Source organism: Drosophila sechellia, chromosome X (genome assembly GCF_004382195.2).
Source record: "Drosophila sechellia strain sech25 chromosome X, ASM438219v1, whole genome shotgun sequence".
Taxonomy (NCBI): domain Eukaryota; kingdom Metazoa; phylum Arthropoda; class Insecta; order Diptera; family Drosophilidae; genus Drosophila; species Drosophila sechellia.
In genome coordinates this window covers 16714576-16736453 of record NC_045954.1, presented here as the reverse complement: position 1 = coordinate 16736453, position 21878 = coordinate 16714576, and the positions used below count along the sequence as shown (strand labels likewise).

Sequence of the window (21878 nt, the reverse complement as noted above, 5' to 3'; positions counted from 1 at the left end):
ATTAATATCAGAATTTGTTAGCAATTAATTGAAATAACTATTCATGAAGGTAGCTTGCGAGATTATCGAATAACGAACGGCCCATCGATGACGCAGACAATCGATATTGCCGCAGCACCATCCCCAGTTGGAGCGCCACCTGTTGGCCCTGGTATATTCTGGTATTTTCATCGGCGCCTAGTGACTTCGATACTTTAACTTCGATATGTAAACACAATTGCCATCTCTACCAGCACCGAGCCGAAATAAAATAAGTGCAACGCGCAGCGTCTAATTGAAACCAAATTGATCGATTTGGCCGCGGCCCAAACTGGACATTCGGAATTTGGGCGGTCAGCCGCCCCCGTCCCGTCCCGCCCCCCCGCGCGTTTCCCCCGCTGCCGACGGACAGCACGTCGGTGTGTCGCGCATTGATGTGTGCGCGCATGTGTGTGTGTGTGTGAAGCGCCTTGTTATTGTTGTTGTAGCGCTTGCTACGTTCGCCGTTCGCAGTGCACTGGTGTGCGTGCGCTCGTGTGAGTGTGTGTGTGCACAGAGGTATCGTTGGAATTAACAAAAAAAAATAGAAGAAGGAAAAAGCTACGAGATTGGGGCACACAAAAACACACAACTCAAAAGGCCGAGAAACAAAAGCCCACCGTCAACACCCCCAATCCGCCGCATTCGCCACATTTTGGCCAGGTTTTTGGCCACCAGTGTTGACACAACTGTTGCATGCCAAGAGGACTGCGGACAATAATCCCCGTTCCCTTGTTTACCCAACAAACCATCGTGGTCAGCGTGATCATCCTGGTCAGTACGATCCCATTTGCTCAGGAAGTAAAGTAGACGCGTAGCATATTCCGGGAATTGATAGCACACCTGCCTGCCGTGTGAGAAACGCACCTGGGAACGCCCGGGTGCTCGGCTGCGTCCGCATGTGGCGTTGGCGGCACTCCACCAAAAGAAGCCAGCGCCAAGTGCCCAAGTGCCCAATCCCCATACCCATTCCCATTCCCATACCCATCCGTATTCGTTTGGCGTTCAGCGGCAACAGTTAGCCAGAAATCCAACGAAACGCTCGTGACCTCATCGCCAGAACAGCAAACAACTAGCGCTTGACGCGTGCCTCCTCTCCTCATTACCATTAGCATTCCCAGCATAGACAGACGTCCAACAACTCCTGCTGGCAGGTAAATGTACAATATAAATATGTGTGCCCAGAGAAGAATTCTGTTAAACCCGTGCTTCGCTTTCAGTTGCAGCACAGGAGCAGCAGTTGACCAACAGGAAGCAGTAGTTGCAGCAGCTGGAGCAGCAGTATCAGCTTGTTATCTTGCATTTGCATGCCAGCTGGACGAGAAACTGTGACCAAGCAGCGCAGCATGGACGTGGAACGAAGGCGCCGGTGAGTGCTCGTGATGGCGGCCCAAAAGCGACTGCTCCACTCAATTAATTGTCACCTGAATGGCAGCATCAGCAGCAGCAGCAGCCGTAGCAGCAGCAATAGTAGCAGCAATAGTAGAAGTCGAAGTAGAAGTAGAAGTGGCAGTAGCCATCGCACAGATACGTGCGATTTGTACAGACAGATTTGTGATTTGTTCAACTGTTCAAGCAGCTAACCAGCTAACCACCTAGCCAGCCAACTAGCCAGCACAATTCAGCGCAAGCCAAACGGGCCTGGCCAAAACAAATCAAAAAGTAATACACCGCTGGCAAACACCTTCCATATCTCATGTTCAAAGCGACAGCGCGGCAATCAAATTGACAAGCGAGTGAACAAAACGGGGGGCGACTTTATAATAAATTTGCCATTTTCGCATTAAAATTTGTAACCAAACCAAAACCAAAACGAAAAGCGAACTGAAACGAACGCACAGTGGCTGATGCCGCCGTTTGTCAGTTGCAGGCGTCGCGTTGCATCGGCTGCATCGTTTGCATCGTTTTGGGCCAAAAAGGTAGAAGATAGCCAGCACCACGCCGGTTTCTTCCATTGGACAGTAGACGGTACAGGGCATGGGGACATGGCTAATGCCCGCCGCCCTCCATTCGTGCGAGCCGGAACGGTACGTTGTTATCATCTCCACGCTCCTAGCATTCAGCGTTCAGCATCCAGCTCCAAGCTCCCAGTTGTCGTCCTGGTTCGCTTGCATTCCGAATTCCGCGAATACAACTTGCCCAGCAATTCCGCAGCGTCGAGTATGCATATAAATACTTAAATTTAATTACCCATCCCACCACTCCGGTGGGTATCTGTTGTAAGCAGTCATAAGCGCAAACGTTAAGGCATTTGCGTACTAACAACAATGGCCCATTGCAATGCGCATTTGGTCATAAAAGCCGAACAGTTCCTTTGTGCTGCCTGGGCAAATAATTAATTAGAATTAATAAGGTGTGAAGAGATTCTGCAAAGCAGATGCAGTACCTCTGAATGTGAAGCGTTCAATTTGTAGAAACTGGATGAAAAAAAAAAAGGAGGCAGATCGAATTTGGCGACGTTGTATAAATTAAGTTGAAAATTATATTGTCTATAGGTGACGATAATGTTGTCGTCGTCGTCGTCGTCGTTGGTTATTATGTATTATTATTGCCGTTGTTGTTGTCAATAATGTTGCTCATAATTATGTTGTTGCCATTGCCGCTTTGGCCAAATCGAAATCAACAGCGGCAACGAAAATTCATCGCAGCATTTTTGAAAATTCCACTTTCCCAAGTTGTTTGCTTTTGTGTGTATGGTGTATGGTGTGTGTGTGTATGGTGTGTGTGCTGCTATTACCCGCTGCCTGAGCGTTTTGTTTTTGGCTTTTCTGTCATGCCGTAAGTGGCGATGATGAAATCACAACAATTCAAACACCTTTTAGTATCAATTTTTAGCGCCGACTGTCATCGCAGTTTGCCTGCTCCTGCATCTGAGTCCGACTTTTGCTTTCTGGGCTCCAAAATTCAGACTGGCACTCCGCATCTTCCATCTTGCTAATTGCATCTTGGTTACGGGTATTAGCTTTTGACCGGAAAATGCCTTGAAATTCAGAAATTCAGGCAAGCCAAATTTAATTGTTTCGTTCTTTGCCGAATTTGTAGTTTAATTTGCCGAGAAATTCCATTTGAAAGAGCGCTTTTCCCATGCTCTAGTAACCTCGTATGCAAATACCTAATTGTTATAATTAATTTTCTTATTGTAGCATTTTCTATATTTGCATACGCCAGATATCAATTTCCATGATTTATGTACTTGCATATTTTCCAAGCAATGAACTTTTACTTTTTGTTTACATTCGAAAGTAAATAAGCAATTTGTATATTCTAAATATCAATTATAAAGAATGAAACGCTTGGTGAATCATAACACAATGTTTTATTTTTTTTTGAGATTTTAAAACCAGCACTGATAAATTAAATTAGCGTACTAACTATACTATAGTTACGCAAATATTTGATTCATGAAAATGCATAAATTAACTGATAAATATGTTTGTATAAATGAAAGTCATTGTCGCTGAATCAAATTCAACCCATTTAATATTCCACGAAAATTAATAATTCTATATCAGTTGTAATGCAGCCCGAGATAACAGCTTGATTTTTCCTTCCACTTTGCCGTTCATATCTGTGTACAGAAAGTCTAGTTTCCGATGGGTGTCCACAACAAGGTGGGGTGTTGGCTGGTTCCATTCCAGTGTGTGCTCATCATCGTGGCAGCTCCAACTGCTCAAGTGCGCCGTATCAACTGCAAGTTGCTGTCAGTGGCTTGCATTCCTTGCACTGCAAATTCCATACAGCGCAGGGTGATAAAGTCAAGGCCCCTCCTCGTACTCCACCAACATCAGCTCCACTATGCCTATGCCAGGTTATCAATGGTGGCTAGTGTTTCCAGTGCGATAACGCCTTCATCTGTATCCGTATCATGTGCCGCCCATTTGTCTGCCGCTAAAAAGCGCCCGATTGGGACAAATCTCCGGGGCATTCGGTGTCTGTCCGCTCCTCCTCGCACTGCCTCACCGCCACTTCAATTCCAAGATCTGAAAGCCTGTCGCTGTTTTTTTGTTTACACTGTCGCTGTGCAGACAGTTGCGGTCAATGTGATAGCACTTAAGTACTCCGCTTTTGATTTGATCTGGAATTACTTAATTCGATTCTCATAATGCAGATTCTGGGAAGACAATGCCGTGGTCCAACTCCTCCCTTCAATACTAATGTTTATATCCAATTCACGGCCACTCGAATTCGTTGAATCGGTTATAATGGGAAATCTTAAATTTAGAAACGATGTGCAAGCCTATGAATGCCATTACTTGGACCGCAGCTGTTGGCCTGTGGATGGAGTGTACCCGGAAAGTGGTGTTTACACGTCCATGAGTAATCTGCGCACTTTCCCTCATAGTTCCTCCTCGTTTTCCCAGTTTCATTTTATTTGATTTGTTTACTTGCATGACGACCAAACGGTGAGGAACCAGTTGAACAATCAAACACACACCGCAGATGATTAATTTCGGATTTTGGAACACTTCTCTACTATATCTTTTGACTATATTTATTTATTTATTATATTTCCGTTTTTCCAGGGCGAATACGCTCGAGCGCGAGATGCGCGATCCGACCAGCATCTGCAATGTGGACTGCCTGCTGGACACGGTGTCGGCCTTGGTCAGCGATTGTGACCACGAGTCCCTGCGGCGGCTTAAGAACATCGAGCAGTATGCGGCCAAATGTAAGTGGTCATCCCTGATCCCTGAAATGGAATCCAATGGTAATCGTTACTCTTCTTCCACTTCTTCGTTTGCAGACAAACCATTGGCGATGCAGATCAATCAGCTGCGCATGAACGTCGAGGATTTTCACTTTATCAAACTCATCGGCGCCGGCGCCTTTGGAGAGGTGCAGCTGGTGCGGCACAAGTCCTCCAGCCAGGTGTACGCCATGAAGCGGCTGTCCAAATTCGAGATGATGAAACGACCGGACTCCGCGTTCTTCTGGGAGGAGCGACACATCATGGCGCACGCCAACTCCGAATGGATCGTTCAGCTGCACTTTGCCTTTCAGGTGAGCTGGGACACTCAGTTGTTCAACGTGGTTTAGGTTAGGTTACTTTAGGTTAGCTTTAAGTTAATTGCTTGCTGGGGAAAAAGAAATAACCCAGTGTGGGATACATATGTACCATATATGAATACCCATGCTTTTGCTGTCAGTCAGTTTGACTGTCCTGTCAGGGCTTCCGATCGAATCGAATCACTTCTCAACTGGCTACCAAACGACACGCATCGTAACTGTCTAACAAAACGAGATTTAACAAACTGTGAAAAATTCGAAAATCATGTACAATTTGGTAAAAAGTCATGCACTCTCCGAGATCTTAAAGAAGCCAATGCCGCCAAATTCTTTGAGGGATGGCGGCGCTACAAACAATTCCGCTGGTGATACCAACAAAACGGCCGAGGAATTTGTGCCGGCTCCAGAGAAGACGGAGGAGCGTTCGCTTTGTGCGGATTTGTCCAAAATAAATAAACTGTTCGAGTTTCTAGAGTCTTCACGTACGGACGATGTGGATTTAGGTAACACAGTCGTCGACGACGTGGGAATGGAAAATCTATCGACTGCGGTGGAGGCATGGAAAGAAGTTCCCAATAGAAACCTGAAAAGTAAGGAAGCTAATAGCTCTTCGATGGGCTAGTTTGTTATGCTTTAAATACATTCTATTTTTAGTTTCTTTCGGTGATCCGGTGGAATTTATGGATAATTTGGACTTCATGCGTATTTCTCGCAGAAAGGCAAAGATTACTTTTGAGAAGGCCAGGGAAAAGCGTCTTGAGCAGGAAAGAATGGCGGCTCTGGAAGCCACGAAATTGACCGAAGAAAAAAGCATGGAGGATCCGTCTTCGGTTCCGGTTCCAGTTCCAGGCAACGATTCGCCCATAAACTTTTCTGCGGAGGAACGCACTGAAGTCGATCGCATGCGAGCTGTCGAGGAAGGCGAAAACCAAGAGGCTGGCGGTCCGGTGGCCACGTTGACCCCCAAAAGATATATACCCACCGACAAGGAGTGGGACGAGCAATGTCGTCTCAAGGCCCAAAAATCGCCAACCACAGTGGACCAGATGCCTCCGGCCACCACGATGACCGCCAAAAGATATATACCCACCACCAAGGAATGGGACGAACAGTGTCGTTTCAAGATTATGGCCAAGATGGAAACCGAAATGAACGCCACGCTGCCAACTAAAAAACTCGGGGCGGAGAGTCGCAATGGGAATATCACTCATTATGGAGCGAATGTGGCTCCTACTCCGATGGAAAGTCAGCCAATTGAAGGCGAGCAGAATGATCGTCAGGTGAAGAAAGGAAATGTGATTCGTTATACTATTGAGGAATTGCTGAAGTTGGAACCGCAACCGGAAGATCTTGAAGTGCCTGCTGAAGTGGCGTTGATTAATAATAATTTATTGAAGGACACTTAATATGATAACCACGCACAACTCTACGCAACTTGTCGGGCTTACATTTAATTCGATTTATAAACAATTTGGATCAGTTTCTTTTTAAATTTTCATTCCACCTACCATGTATTATTATTACTTAACTTTGTCATTCTAAATATTAAAATATATCATTGTAGCCCACTCGGAAATTGTGAATAATTTAATTTCTATTTAAGAAAGCTCTACTCTTACAAAGTATTGCTTATATTTTATGAGTCTACTAGCTATATGATAGGATAGATTAAATCAATTGTAGTTCAGCTTCTAATTCATAAAATCTCTCCTCACAGGATGCCAAATACCTATACATGGTGATGGACTTCATGCCCGGCGGCGACATAGTCTCGCTGATGGGTGACTACGACATCCCGGAAAAGTGGGCCATCTTTTACACAATGGAGGTGGTTCTCGCGTTGGACACCATTCACAATATGGGCTTCGTGCATCGGGACGTCAAGCCGGACAACATGCTCCTGGACAGCTATGGCCACCTGAAATTGGCCGACTTTGGCACCTGTATGCGAATGGGCGCCAATGGTCAGGTGGTGTCCAGCAATGCAGTTGGCACGCCGGACTACATCAGCCCGGAGGTGCTGCAGTCGCAGGGCGTGGACAACGAGTACGGACGTGAGTGCGACTGGTGGTCGGTGGGCATCTTTCTCTACGAGATGCTGTTCGGCGAGACACCCTTCTATGCAGACTCGCTGGTGGGCACCTACGGCAAGATCATGGACCACAAGAACTCGCTCAGCTTTCCACCCGAGGTGGAGATCAGCGAGCAGGCCAAGGCACTGATCCGCGCCTTTCTCACGGACCGAACGCAACGTTTGGGTCGCTACGGCATCGAGGACATCAAGGCGCATCCGTTTTTCCGGAATGATACCTGGTCGTTCGACAACATTCGCGAGAGTGTGCCGCCTGTGGTGCCCGAACTCTCCTCCGACGATGATACGCGAAATTTCGAGGACATTGAGCGGGACGAGAAGCCGGAGGAAGTGTTTCCCGTACCCAAGGGCTTCGACGGCAATCACCTGCCATTCATCGGCTTTACGTATACGGGCGACTATCAGCTGCTGTCTAGCGACACCGTGGATGCGGAGTCCAAGGAGGCCAATGTGGCAAACAGCGGGGCGGCCAGCAATAATCACGGCCACGGGCATAATCACCGCCATCGGCCGTCGAACTCCAACGAGCTGAAGCGCCTGGAGGCGCTGCTCGAGCGGGAGCGTGGCAGGTCGGAAGCCTTGGAGCAGCAGGATGCTGGACTGCGGCAGCAGATAGAGCTGATAACAAAGCGCGAAGCGGAGCTGCAGAGGATTGCCTCAGAGTACGAGAAGGATTTGGCTCTGCGCCAACACAACTATAAGGTGGCCATGCAGAAGGTGGAGCAGGAGATCGAGCTGCGCAAGAAGACGGAGGCACTGCTTGTGGAGACGCAGCGCAATCTGGAAAACGAGCAAAAGACGCGGGCACGCGACCTCAATATCAACGACAAGGTGGTCTCACTCGAAAAGCAGCTGCTTGAGATGGAGCAGAGCTACAAAACGGAGACGGAGCACACTCAAAAGCTGAAAAAGCACAATGCCGAGCTGGACTTCACGGTCAAGTCGCAGGAGGAGAAGGTGCGCGACATGGTCGACATGATCGATACGCTACAAAAGCATAAGGAGGAGCTCGGCCAGGAGAATGCCGAGCTGCAGGCGCTGGTGGTGCAGGAGAAGAATCTGCGATCGCAGCTTAAGGAGATGCACAAGGAGGCCGAGAACAAGATGCAGACGCTGATCAACGACATCGAACGTACTTTGAGTCGCGAACAAAAGGCGCAGGAGGACAACCGGGCGTTGCTTGAGAAGATCAGCGACTTGGAAAAGGCGCATGCCGGCCTTGACTTCGAACTGAAGGCGGCCCAGGGCCGCTACCAGCAGGAGGTCAAGGCCCACCAAGAGACCGAGAAGTCGCGCCTCGTTTCCCGCGAGGAGGCCAATCTGCAGGAGGTAAAGGCACTGCAGTCCAAGCTCAACGAGGAGAAGTCCGCTCGCATCAAGGCAGATCAGCATTCTCAGGAAAAAGAGCGTCAACTGAGCATGCTGTCCGTGGACTATCGCCAAATCCAACTACGTCTCCAGAAGCTCGAAGGTGAGTGCCGCCAGGAGTCGGAGAAGGTGGCCGCTCTGCAGTCGCAGCTCGACCAGGAGCACAGCAAGCGCAATGCCTTGCTCTCGGAACTCAGCCTGCACAGCTCGGAGGTGGCCCACCTGCGATCCCGCGAAAACCAGCTACAGAAGGAACTGTCCACCCAGCGCGAAGCGAAGCGACGCTTCGAGGAGGACCTCACCCAGCTAAAGGGCACCCACCACGAAGCGCTGGCCAATAACCGTGAGCTTCAGGCCCAACTCGAGGCGGAGCAGTGCTTCTCGCGGCTGTACAAGACACAGGCGAACGAGAATCGCGAAGAGAGCGCTGAGCGGCTGGCGAAGATCGAGGATCTTGAGGAGGAACGCGTCTCACTCAAACACCAGGTACAGGTGGCCGTTGCCCGTGCAGACTCAGAGGCCTTGGCCCGCTCCATTGCCGAAGAGACGGTGGCGGATCTCGAAAAGGAGAAGACTATCAAGGAGCTAGAGCTGAAGGACTTCGTCATGAAGCATCGCAACGAGATCAACGCCAAGGAGGCGGCCTTAGCCACGCTCAAGGAGGCCGAGAACGAACTGCACAAGAAGCTGGGCCAGAAGGCAGCCGAGTACGAGGATCTTGTCCAGCAGCACAAGAAACAGCAGGAGGAGCTTGCGCTGATGAGAAGCAGCAAGGACGAAGAGATCAGCAAGCTGCTGGATAAGTGCAAGAACGAAGTGCTCCTCAAACAGGTGGCAGTGAACAAGCTGGCCGAAGTGATGAACCGTCGCGACTCCGATCTGCCCAGTAAGTTACATTCGCACACTCTGCCTGCCTTCGCTAATTCCATTCCGAATCTCTATTCCGCAGAACAAAAGAACAAGGCGCGCTCCACCGCCGAGCTGCGCAAAAAGGAGAAGGAGATGCGCCGGCTGCAGCAGGAGCTCTCGCAAGAGCGCGACAAGTTCAACCAGCTGCTGCTCAAGCACCAGGACCTGCAGCAGCTGTGCGCCGAGGAGCAGCAGCTCAAGCAGAAGATGGTCATGGAGATCGATTGCAAGGCCACCGAGATCGAGAACCTGCAGAGCAAGCTCAACGAGACGGCGTCGCTCTCCTCGGCGGACAACGATCCCGAGGATAGCCAGGTGAGCATTATTGCCAGCGTCCAGCAACCACATAGAACACTCACACAAAACCCACACCACACCACACCGCACACATGCTTCCCCCAATCCTCCCGGACCTCTGTAGCACTCCTCTCTGCTCTCCCTCACACAGGACTCCGTCTTCGAGGGCTGGCTAAGTGTGCCCAACAAGCAGAATCGGCGACGTGGCCACGGCTGGAAGCGGCAGTACGTCATTGTGTCGTCGCGCAAGATCATCTTCTACAATTCGGACATTGATAAGCACAACACCACGGATGCCGTGCTCATCCTGGACCTCAGGTGCGTTAAATACTGTGCTTAATAATATTAAATAATATGCATAATTTCATTGTTCTTCCCTTTAAACCTGCAGCAAGGTGTACCACGTTCGTAGCGTCACTCAGGGTGATGTCATACGCGCCGATGCCAAAGAGATTCCACGCATATTCCAGCTACTGTACGCCGGCGAGGGCGCCTCCCATCGTCCCGATGAGCAGAGCCAGTTGGATGTGAGCGTGCTGCACGGTAATAGCAACGAGGAGCGCCCGGGCACCATTGTCCACAAAGGTAAGCTGACACACTTTCCGGGACATTGACACTTAATGACTCAAAACGCATTTTGTTTTGGCTAGGTCACGAGTTCGTTCACATCACCTACCACATGCCCACGGCTTGCGAGGTGTGCCCGAAGCCTTTGTGGCACATGTTCAAGCCGCCGGCGGCTTACGAATGCAAGAGGTCAGTAGCAGCACTACTTAATCATCTAAGTGTGTGTTGATAATGCATTGTTTGTTATTCCAGATGCCGCAACAAGATACACAAGGAGCATGTGGACAAGCACGACCCCCTGGCGCCCTGCAAGCTCAATCACGATCCGCGCAGCGCACGTGACATGCTGCTGCTGGCCGCCACGCCCGAGGATCAATCGCTGTGGGTGGCGCGCCTGTTGAAGCGTATCCAAAAGAGTGGATACAAGCCCACTTCGTCCAACAACAACAGCACCGATGGCAGCAAGATATCGCCCAGGTAAACCACAACCAGAACCAGAACCACACCCAGGCCCAGGACCAATACCCTTGACGTTGCCAGGGAGTCAGCAGCAGTCAGAGTTTTTCCGAATCCTAAACAAATCCCACTAACTGATCCAAATTGAGTGAATCCCATGGCTTTTGTGTTTCCCCGTATCTGTATTGTGTGTCTCTAATCTCGATTGGTATTTCTCTTTTTCGCTCTCTCCCTCCCACTGTCGCTGCTAACCACCATCATGATCATCATGACCATCCATATCATTCAACCTCATCACCATTCATTCATCGCCTGGCACCGAATTGGCAGCCAATCGACGCGCTCCTCCTACAAGCCGTATGCGGTTAATGTCCAACGCTCCGCCACGCTGCCAGCCAATTCATCGCTGAAATGAACGCCAAACGATCCGATGCGATCCCAGATCCCACATCCAGATCGCAGGCGTTGCAATGCAGCTGGAGCCGGCAGTCGCGACTCTCCAGCCCCAACGAAACTAGCGCTATGCAAACTGAAACTGATTCTCTATATCATCAGAAAATAACAGAGAGAGAGCAACTGCAACTGAAACTTGAATGGCAACTGCAACTACTATCTTATATATACGCTCCAAACATACATGCTACAGTAATCTACAAATATTTTTTGAGTAATTTACAAGCTAAACTAAACTACAACTAAACTAAAACTACAACTAAAACTAAACCTAATACTAAAACTAAAGCTGTATCTTAAAGAACATGTAATGCCAATGCAACTCGTTTAACGCTTACCTAACATCAAACTGGATGGTGAGAAAAGCATATGTATAGCAGAAGTGGCAACGTCAAGCGGGTCAGATAAATCGTTTGTACTTTGTATACTATACTAATATTATATAAATATAAATACGATATGGTATTGTACGGCTGGCTTGCTATTGTATTCTGTCACCGCGCCCAGCACAACGATGAAAGCTGTACTTAGTTAAGTGAATCCATGTCGCAGAAGGAGAGATGTTTACTCCATCATCCCCCTTCTCTTTACATATTGATGCCTTGTAAGGACTTTTTTTTACACATATGAATACATATACATAATTGTTGTTGTTGTGTAGCGAATTGGATTGGCCAAACGTTGTTCGTAGTTTGTAAACAGAAACAAAGCTATACCATACATTCGTAGAGACACATAGAGAGCATATCCTGTAAGCCACATGCCAGCTAACAACAAACGAATCGAGCAATCAGCGAGCTCAGAACTAAGTTAAAGCCACTTTACAAAGCCTTGACTTGTATTCCATTTAATGAGCACTCTTTTTTTTACTTTAATGTAGTTTTACGTGTATCAGCAGCGAGTATCAATCAGTTACTTAAATAGAAAACGCGAAAGCAACTAAATATACTGTCTACTGTCATGTTTCAGTTTCCATATCCGATCCAAATTGGTCTGCGATGAGCATTTGAGTTCAAGGTTTTTAAACATTTTGCCTTTGAGGCAAATGGAATGTAAAACTGGGAAATGTTATGCAACCAATCGATAGGAAGCGGAAATGGAAACGAAACGGAATGGAGGGATTCTAGCCATGGACAGAGCGAAAAATGAATCGAAAGTAAACTAAAACTAAAACTAAAGTAAAGTACACCTAACTATACAAAACGAAAAAAGCGACACAGAGTTGTGTGTAAAAGGCTACGTCTAAGTATTAAATATCCAATATGTTCTAGTTGTAAGCTAAGCAAATTATTTATTTATATCATTGTTCGATGGCGCCATCTAGCGTTCGACAAAAGAAACGGCAGCGCAGCTTGGCACTCTACAATTTGTATGATTTGTATTCCATTAATGTTGATTTTACTTATGATTTCGAACCCGTTTTGAGTTTTGTAATTTGAGTAGTAGCGGTAGTAGTAGTTGAGTAGTTCGTTTTACAGAGCAGAGTGTACAGAGTGAGAGGCGCCAGCGGATTGCATTTAAAAGTAACGATAATAGCGAAATTTCGGAGTTGATGGCCCTTCGTTGAACATCGGTAGTCGGTTATTGTTCATCGCTTATCGTCTATCGATCGCCGTAAAGTTCGAACTTTGATTTGGAAATCGATCGAAGCGCTGCTTTCATTTTTACTTTGTATTTTATTTGCACTATTATTATGATGATCATTCGTATTACGTTTATGTTTAATTGTACTCTCTAGTTTAACCACGTTTGTAATTGCATTTGCCATCGAATCTTCAAATCGACTGGCATCCAAATGGAATTGCAAGCGTCAAGAAAATAAAAACTATAATGTGTATAAAATCAGTATTCATTTGTTTTCTGTTCATCAACGTTTTGTTTTTCTACTTTGGTTATCCCCACATATGTGTATGTATGTATATATCTCCCCCTATATCATAGATCTTCTGGAGCGGCATATAAGATCCGACAACGATGAGACTGTTCTACTGCCTTAGAGAGTACGGATAAAAATACGACAGGAATCGGAATCGAAAGCAATTAATCAAACTGAAATCATTTTGTAATATGTACCTTAAGCCTAGAGCTAAGCCCAAACAAAAAGTCTGATCAAATGCAAACTAAAGTTATTCGGTTCATGAAAACTTGCATAAAACTGCCTTTATTTTTGGGTTCGTATCTGTATCTGCATCTGTATCTGTATCTGTCTATGTGGCGGCATTAATCTGGCCCACAAATACGTGATGGGCATGGAAATATGCCGGAATCATCGGGTCCATTAGCTCCATTTGCATGGCTATTTGCATTTGGATTGGATCTTAATGGAACTGGGATGGAAATGGCGGCCATTGTCCCATTGCGTATTTTTTTGTATTAATATTTTTAACAAGTTTCTGGTTTATGCTCTGCAGCATTGCGTTGTATCATCTGGCATATCAGCCATCGCTTATATTTTATAACTTTTATTTTTGCCATTTTGGCTGACATTTTGTAGTTCAAGGTGAGTTGGCCACAGCTTGGAGCTTGGCGCTCGCATCTCGGATCTTGGAGCTTAATTAGTATGTCCCATCGAGCCAAGTGCCGCCAAAAAATCAACACCTGGCCGCAGAACATCTGCAAGAGTTCAAAGCGATCGTTAGCTGATTGGATGGATGGATGGGTGTGGAAGATTAATTAGCGCCCATCAGCTTTGTCACCCATTAAACATATGCAGCCATCACCCTACAGACCCCGCCCCTGTCCCCCTCTCCCCCTGTCCCCCTGTCCCCCTGCTCCACCCCTGATCAATCAGTTCAAGGCCGCGACGAACCCACAAAATATGCATAAATATTTCTGGCTTGATCAGCTTTTACGGATTTTTAATTTGCTGCCAATTCCATACCTTAAATTGGCTCAGGGCCCCCAGACTTGCAGATGGATTTCGATTGGATTTGGTGGCCATAGAATTGAGATTCATTCAAGTTTTCAAAGATCCGTTGTTAACTTGCATTTGAGGTTTTATCTTATGATCTGTAGGGATTTTAGTCTGCAAAGAGTTTAATGCTTGTAAAAATATTTATATTTATTTCAATTTTCTGTTAACTAAAACTTTTAATAATGAAAAATTCAAATTGACATGTGACCTGAAGTCAATTGATATTTGTTTCATTACACTTTCTAGGGTATTTGCATATCGTTGATAACTAACTGGCTGATCTGCTCACTTACTTGATTTGGCTGATTTTTAAACGCGAACTATGCGATTTACATGCGGGACAGATGTGCCCTGTGTGTTTTTGGCCAACGGGCGGAGCGGGTCGGCTGCTTTCGGGGATCGGGGTTGGGCAGCTCGATCGGGATTTACCAGATCGGCAAAGAGGCAAAACAACAATTGGCCTAAAATCAATAAATTAATTAATAAAATATACAAATTGCAAATGCTAAGTCGGCTACACTCAACTCCATTTGACTCAACTCAACTCGGCTCTTCTCGGCTCGGCTCAGATTGGATTGGCTTGACTTGGCTTGGGATTGGAGTGGATTGGGTTCGAAAAACCTGTCATAACCAGAGCCCAGGCCCGTGACAAATTGGCTCCGAAAAACCAGAAGTGCTCCTGCCAGCACAGATCGACCATCGAGGCGCTTGGGCACATAAGGCGAAAAAATCAGGATTTACATTTTTAATATCAGCTTGGCATCAGATAATGTTAAATTATACGTCCATCGTAAGCAGCACTAATTTAATCAATGATGTCATTGAAGGGGCATAGGAATTTTCTTCTTGTCAGTGGAAAAATTCAGGACATATGCGAAATAAATGAATTTAAAATTATTAAAGATGTCTTCTGCTTACTATCCACAAAAAATGTGGCAAGAAAACTTTAGTAATCTAAATAATCTAATAATCTAAATAATTTGTGGTATCATAAACCTCTATATATAGAAAAAAAAATATATATAATAGAAAATATATAGAAAAATGTTTTATACAGCATGAATTCATATTTATATTAAACACATTCTAGTTAGTTAAATTGAATGCTAAGTTACGGAAATTCTCTTAGAGAATATAGTTTAAAGAAATATACCCTTGTACAGTTGACTAAAAAGTCCTGAAGAATTTGCATTTACTATTTGATACAATTACAGAACAAAGTTAGGTTAAGTTAAGCAAAAGCTATGTATTTGTTATATGCCAAAAGTGAGAGTCCTGTAGAATTCGCGTGCCTTGCTCGATAGATGACCATAGATGAAAGTGTGGCTAGAATCCGACGTTTCTTACCACATTTTTCGCGCCGTGCAAAAGCAGAGCTTTAAGCGCATGCGGCGATGGAAGTGGAGGGGCTGGGAGTCGCTGGCGGAGGCGGAGGAGGAGGCGGTGGCCACGGGTTGGAGGCGCAGGCAGGCAGGCGGTTTGGCTAGGGCGGTCTGAACCTGTTGCGCGGCCGCTGCCGCCGTCGAAGTCACCGTCGCTGCCACAAAATATTGGATGGCCGTAGGTTAACTGTGTGCACACGGCATAAGTAACGTTCAGTCTGCCTCTAGAAGTCGATCGTGATCGTGGCCAGTCGTCAGTACCGCTCGCTAGCAGAGAAGCCGAGACCCTCGCCCCCCTCCCAACAAAAAAACAAAATCAAATCCATTATAAATACACAAGTGTTTTTTTTCTAGTTTAAGTTTAAGACGCGCGCGTTTCGAGTTCAAATCGTTGTTGGTCCCACGCATCGAAAAACACGCACAGCAACACACATCAAGACAAAATGAAGTACTTCAACATGTGAGTGATCCCAAAATATATAGTATATATTCCATTCAAAATATTATTTCGTGAACGATGAAGAGAGATCGTACTCTTTTTTTTTAAGTGATTGATATAAAGCTGAACAGGACATTGGAACAGAAATAGTTACTTATTGAATAGCTATAATTAAAAATATTTAATCGAACCACTTTAAGCTTGATTTGCATAAACCCCCCATCCCCTTAACTTCTCGAATTTCTCTGGTACATATAACTTAATTTTCGAAATCCCAACTTAGTTGCCAAGCGTCGAAATGCATTGGCATCGACTCGGTTGCATGTAGCACGTTGACTTGCAACCTTTATGGTGCACATGCAGGTGTAGGTAAGCTCGTCTTAATGCCAATTTGAACTTTAACATGCCGTGGCTCCAAACTGGAACTGAACCGAGCTGAACCGTGGCTGTGGCTAAAATGCCAAAGTTTGGTCATAACGATGATCACCATGATCAGCAACGCGACGACGATGTTGTCACGGGATGTGAGGCTGGCATTTTGCCGGCAAAGAAATGGCAAAAGTTAAAGCTTCAGATCGTAAAAGGCGATCGCAGTGGCAGTAGCTGGAGAGCTGCTGGCGGGGGGGTGTGGTCTGCTCCATGTTTCAAGGTCGCCAGCTAAAGTGGCTCCTCCTTTCGAAGTGGATGCGCTACGCGCCTCAGATCGCCAGATCGCCAGATCACCAGATCAGCGCTTTCCTCGACTTTTCGCAGCTGCAGCAAATTAAGTATATTGGATTAATTACCGCGGTTGTCTTATAAATTAACGGTTGCACTTTTAATGCGAGCTGACAGACCGACCGCATATCTGCATAAATGCAATACCACTCGAATCGGGTGTGTGTAACATACATATATATACATATTATATGTGTTAATCGCAGCGTAGTGTGCATGAAATTAATCACACGAGATCGAGATCGCGATGGAAATGGTAAGGAGAGAGAGAGGTGGAGTTGGAGTTGGAGGTGAGGCGCCAGGCAGACGGCTGAATCAGGATTTTCCGTTCCATTTCCCCGGCATGGCGTGTTATGCAATTTATTTTAAATAAATAAAAGAAATGATAATGCCTTCGAGATTCAACATTCAAGATTCAAGGACTTTCGAGTCGCCAAATTGGCAGTGTTGTGTGTGTGTAAGTAACATACATATGTGCTGCACTTCATGGGCCAAAGCGAATTCAATGCGAGACCGAAAACGTAAACACCAAAACACCACTCTGGGCCAAATCAAAAGACTTAGGCAGCGAACTCGATCGATTTGGCATGCAGCCCAGCCAGCCAGCCAGCCAGCCAGCTAGCCAGAAGTATTAGTAGTGTAAAAACACGTACCAAAGCAACCAAAACACGTACTTGGCCAACTAACAACGACACAATGCACCGTTATTGAACCCACTTGCCTCAAGCGGCCAATCGGCTCTTTTCGCCTTAATTTTTGGAACAACTCAGCAGGCCAAACCCCGCGCACTCCAGCCAATTTAACTGGCTAGCTGACTTCAACTTGATCCAACGCGGCAGCAATAAAAGCAGTTACAATCAAATTGAATTCGAATTTGAATCCGATTCGGTGTCGAATGTGCACGTTTGGCCCGTAATAAGTGGCTACACATGCATATGGCCCAAAGGGGGTGGGGAGTTGCCCGAGGTGGGGCACAAAGGTGCATGCGGGCAGTGGACGCGTAATGAGGGCTCCAGGGCAATTAGAGAACGTGCATGGCTTAACTGGGACTTTGAGCCCAGCTCAAGATCAGCACATGCGGCACTTTCAAGGGGCATTTTTAGTTTTGAAAAGGTTTCTCAGATTTTAAGACATTATTTAAATGGGTTTCCTTAAGACTTCAGTTGACAGTTGTGCTTAAGTTTTTATTTAACAAAAACTCGAAATGCATAATTCAAGCAAGGCAACTTCCGCTTCTTAAAGCTTGAGGACAACCAATCGTTTAAATGCTGCATAAATTGCTTTTGAGTGTGTGGAAGTTCTTTCATATCCGCAGTAGGCCCAGTGACGTCAGCCCATTAAGTCGAAATAAAAAGGCAAAAAAATAATAATAAGCAGCATAACAGAGTGCGAAACGAAAGGAAAACAGAAGGAGACCAAACAAAAGCGAAATGAAATGAAATAAATTAAGAGCCAAGCCAATTTGTTGACCAAGCTCTTTAAATGAGGATGATAATGATGCCGAACGATGAGGCTGCATTAAGTAAGTGGTTCCGCCTGATTCACGAAATTCTCGCCAACGCGAGCAGCTGCTTATCATAAATTCGCAACTAATGTCGGCTTATATAACCACCGGCTGGCACTAAAGACGATTTGCAAAAAGACGGCCCACGGCGGCCAGAAATGTGCCCGTCTGCCGGTGTACAAGCCGTACCAGCCGTATCCATGTGCCTACCCATCTAACTGCCTGTCCGTCCACCCAACGGATTGCCTGTGGGTGTGGACTGCGCCCAACCATTGTTGTAACCGGTTGCGAGCTGCTCTATGCCCAGTGCCTAGCCAAATGTCATGGAAAACCCAGCGCTTGCAGAAGCGACATATAAATACCAAATATTGCCTTGCGCATATAACAATGGTATAATAGATATTAGAAATTAACTAATAACAATAAGTGAATCACAAGCAACAAACTAAACCATTTTCGGTGAATAAAAGCTTTAATGTTTTATTCAAAACGTGATCGATCCGTTCAAAATGCAAGATGATCGCTTAAACGAAGAGAAAATCGGTGGCCCAAGCCTCCTTGAGAAATAATTTTCTGGGCACGCCTCTGGGCACAACTGAAGTTTGGAGTCGCTGGGATGTTGAAGATGCCGGGCACGCACCCACAACTTGGGCGCACGCCTTTCACCTTTGCCAGTTGCATAATTGTCGCTTAACTGGGCCATCTCATCCATAGCCACATCCACATTCATATCGATGATATCCATAGCCACATGTATTCACATGACCCCATAAGCAAATAAATCCCAAATGGGGGAAATGCCAAGTAAACGAGCGATACGATAATCGAATAGAAGTAATTATAATGAACAACGGCGCTGTGTGTTGGCTAAAAATAAAACTTGGCTTGCACATTTTACCGTTATTAGCCAACTGCAACTGTGAGAGCGCGCACTTAAATATATTCTGGCGTGGTGCTGGCTGCCACCAACTGGTTTCCCCCGCCTGGTTGACGACTGCCTTTTGCATAAGCACCTGTTTCCTTTGGCCACTCACCCACCGCAACGCCCTCCACAGCCCCTCCCCCCCCCCCCCCTCCTGCTCTGGCCACCCCCTCATCGCGGCAACAACAACAACAAGGCACTCGACTTTAGTGTTGCCATAGGAAAAAAGAATTTCAAAACGAGTTCGCTGCCTAAGTCTTTTGTTTTGCATAAAATATGAGCAATTGAATTGACTCACTGAAGCCGCCGCCAACGTCGCCAGCGGCAAAGAGGAATAAAAAGTAGTTAACTAAAGCAAGAAATAAGGAAAAAAAGAGAGATATATACATATATACAGTAGAAACAACAACAGATACGGAGCAACATTAATTCGCATTCGAATTCGGCATTAAGGCGAAATCCATATCCAAATCGAAATCGAAAGTGAACAAACCCGTTTGCCTGACCTTTACACATTAATATTTGTTAGCACATCTCTGTCCTCCGTCAGCATGCGACATAAAATATACAACAAAAAAAAATAAATAAAATAGCAGATCTTACAGGAAACCCGAATGGCAACTTTTTTAAGTCTCAAGTCTAATAAATATTAATTATTAGCCTAAACAAATACAGCTTTTTACGACCTTTATTCTGTAACAGCTTTAGTTTAATAAATCTAAACAGAATGAAAAGTAAAAACAAATCCCGCTGTATTTGGAAGCATATAAGCTTATTGTTTCTCATTCGGTTAATTACCATATTTCTTGTCGTGCCATTCAAACAGTTCCTCCTAGCCAATATCCACTGTATATGTAGGGGCGGGCACATATGTATTTATGTACACAATATTTACGACTTCAGGTTCTGTATTGAATAACCCGTCCAACCAGACCTGTCCGTCCAAGAGTTGGGCTCGAGCTGGAAGTCATGAGGATTAGATGCGTGTAGATGTTGGGCAACCTTGCCCGGGGGATTCACCACCAGATGCCGCCATGCCATCACTGAATCCAGTCGAATAGATCCGTTTCGTATCGATTCGAAAGTCGAGCAGTGCATTGCACCGGCGGCTTCAAAAATTCAAGTTATTCCAGTAAATACTCGTAATTAATGAAACATTGTTCGCATGAACAACAACTGGGATTTTAATGCCAACAATTCAGTATTGATTTATGTAAAATTTGAATATTTAAGCGCCTAATCAAGCCAACAAATAGGCGATTGCACTTAAATCCTGATGTTACTCACAAATGAAACCAAGATGAATGATCATTCGTATATTCCAAGAAACCTTCAAAATACTTATTAAACATATAATTTAATTTAAGTATAAGCAAGTGTGTTTTTTAGCCATTTTAAAATTATTTCAGTAGTTAAATAGTGCTCTACTTTTCGCAATGGTTTTTAATGAGCTAAATATTTAAAGTAGGAGCTATATAATAATGGAAATACTTAATTAATATGATTGACATGTATTATTATTTATTATTGTTATTTACATATAATTATTAATTTATATATTTTATTTTATCCACTTAGCTGCCTGCTCTTCATCGTCTGCGTCCTGTGCTACGGAGTGGTGTCCGCCCAGGAGGAGGGTGGTCCCGCCGTCTCGCCGGCGAAGAGGATCGCCGCCCTGCGCCGTCCGGTCGGGAAGGCGGCCAAGGTGACCACCACGACGACAGCGGCGCCAGCACAAGCGGACGCCGGCGGCGAGGGCGAGGAGTACGACGAGGAAACCGGCGAGCACGGCGATCATGGCGAGGAGGGCGACGAGGCGGCCTTTGCCAGCTCCACCACCACCACCACCACGGAGGCGCCCAAAAAGGTTGGCCCGGTTATCCGGCCATTCCGCTCCAACGACGACTTCCTCAACTCGCTAAAGCGCCGCCAGGCGAACGCGAAGAAGCATCGCGCCGAGAAGCCGCCCAGTCCCAGCAAGCCTGCCAAGAAGAGCGACGAGTCCAACTCCGGCGAGCAGGAGGAGCAGGCATCCGCGCCAGCACCCGCCCCAGCAGCCAGTCCCGCCAAGGGCTACAAGGGCAACTCAGCATGTAAGTTTTTAAAAACCATTCTGTACGCATTCGACTAGAAAAGGAAATCTTTAAAATCATCTCTCTATGTGAAGTTACTAATTCCATTACTAACTATCTCTTCAACTATCCCCAGTGAGCCGTCGCAAGCTGTCGAAGCCCGCCAAGGCGACGCCCGTGGAGGCGGTGGAGGATGCCGCCGCCGAGGAATCGGAGCAGCAGCAGAAGGAGGAGACGAAGCCCAAGCGCCCCATCGGTCGTCTGGCCCTGCGGAAGCGCAACTGAGCGCGGATTTGAGTGTCAATCAGTTCCAACTCCTATTCTACACACATGCCCAGTGACCACACCCAACTCCACACCCCTCCCCCACCACATTCCCCCCTCTGCCCATCGAATCATATGGCTAGCTATGTGGCAGCCCGATCTGCCCTTTAGTTCTTAGTTCGCAATTGATTTTTCGTGTATGTAATATATTTGTAATCTTATGTTGTAAACAAAAACACACGCGCACACGCAACACTCACTCAATCACGCCCACCACCACGACCACGCCCACTGTCCAGAGCCAGTCCCACATCCTCCATGTACGCGATAAATACGCATATATATTTTGCGAATATATGTGCGAGTATTTAAGCGGGCACAATTATGTATTCTTCACAACCATCAAACAATCAATCAATCAAACAATCAATCAACCAGTAATAAAAACAACAAAATCGAAACATGCATTTTTCAATTAGTTTGGCAATATTTATTGG

At 46.1% G+C, this 21878-nt stretch overlaps 3 protein-coding genes and 1 long non-coding RNA gene across 6 annotated transcripts; 3 read left to right on the top strand and 1 right to left on the bottom strand.

Annotated features, from left to right (window-relative positions):
- Positions 1 to 221: 221 nt before the first annotated feature.
- On the top strand, positions 222 to 13317 carry LOC6617961 (rho-associated protein kinase 1). Of its 3 annotated transcripts, none has more exons than XM_032724461.1 (11): positions 222 to 1172; positions 1239 to 1387; positions 4542 to 4687; positions 4763 to 5019; positions 6743 to 9371; positions 9435 to 9709; positions 9816 to 10009; positions 10083 to 10276; positions 10342 to 10447; positions 10511 to 10735; positions 13109 to 13317. In XM_032724461.1, exons 2-11 carry the CDS (start codon positions 1326 to 1328, stop codon positions 13143 to 13145), a joined length of 4125 nt encoding a protein of 1374 aa, XP_032580352.1. In that variant the 5' UTR covers positions 222 to 1172; positions 1239 to 1325; the 3' UTR covers positions 13146 to 13317. The 3 variants fall into 3 exon arrangements, with proteins under 3 accessions (XP_032580352.1, XP_032580351.1, XP_032580350.1); XM_032724460.1 differs by lacking the exon at positions 13109 to 13317 and adding an exon at positions 11045 to 13013 and having other exon boundaries at positions 9843 to 10009; XM_032724459.1 differs by lacking the exon at positions 13109 to 13317 and adding an exon at positions 11045 to 13013.
- Positions 5037 to 6553, top strand: LOC116801971. Its single transcript, XM_032724462.1, has 2 exons — positions 5037 to 5615; positions 5680 to 6553. The coding sequence occupies exons 1-2, from the start codon at positions 5291 to 5293 to the stop codon at positions 6429 to 6431; spliced, it is 1077 nt and encodes a 358-aa protein (XP_032580353.1). The 5' UTR covers positions 5037 to 5290; the 3' UTR covers positions 6432 to 6553.
- Positions 13318 to 13354: 37 nt separating the features above from the next.
- LOC116801972 lies at positions 13355 to 14763 on the bottom strand. The gene is made up of 3 exons (XR_004362352.1): positions 14375 to 14763; positions 14049 to 14192; positions 13355 to 13780 (listed from the first exon to the last, which is right to left on the bottom strand). It is a non-coding gene; the product is annotated as an uncharacterized LOC116801972 (long non-coding RNA).
- Positions 14764 to 15686: 923 nt separating this feature from the next.
- Positions 15687 to 21842, top strand: LOC6617960 (nucleolar protein dao-5). The gene is made up of 3 exons (XM_002042232.2): positions 15687 to 15923; positions 20624 to 21138; positions 21254 to 21842. The coding sequence occupies exons 1-3, from the start codon at positions 15907 to 15909 to the stop codon at positions 21400 to 21402; spliced, it is 681 nt and encodes a 226-aa protein (XP_002042268.1). The 5' UTR covers positions 15687 to 15906; the 3' UTR covers positions 21403 to 21842.
- Positions 21843 to 21878: the final 36 nt, after the last annotated feature.

Bases quoted from the DNA above. Each gene is read 5' to 3' on its own strand.
- LOC6617961 (XM_032724459.1), top strand. From the start codon at position 1,326: ATGCCAGCTGGACGAGAAACTGTGACCAAGCAGCGCAGCATGGACGTG. The intron at 10,448-10,510 runs GTCAGTAGCAGC...TTGTTATTCCAG, and splicing joins GCGGCTTACGAATGCAAGAG to ATGCCGCAACAAGATACACA. The intron at 10,736-11,044 runs GTAAACCACAAC...CCGAATTGGCAG, and splicing joins GGCAGCAAGATATCGCCCAG to CCAATCGACGCGCTCCTCCT.
- LOC116801971 (XM_032724462.1), top strand. From the start codon at position 5,291: ATGTACAATTTGGTAAAAAGTCATGCACTCTCCGAGATCTTAAAGAAG. The intron at 5,616-5,679 runs GTAAGGAAGCTA...TTCTATTTTTAG, and splicing joins TCCCAATAGAAACCTGAAAA to TTTCTTTCGGTGATCCGGTG.
- LOC6617960 (XM_002042232.2), top strand. The intron at 21,139-21,253 runs GTAAGTTTTTAA...AACTATCCCCAG, and splicing joins CTACAAGGGCAACTCAGCAT to TGAGCCGTCGCAAGCTGTCG.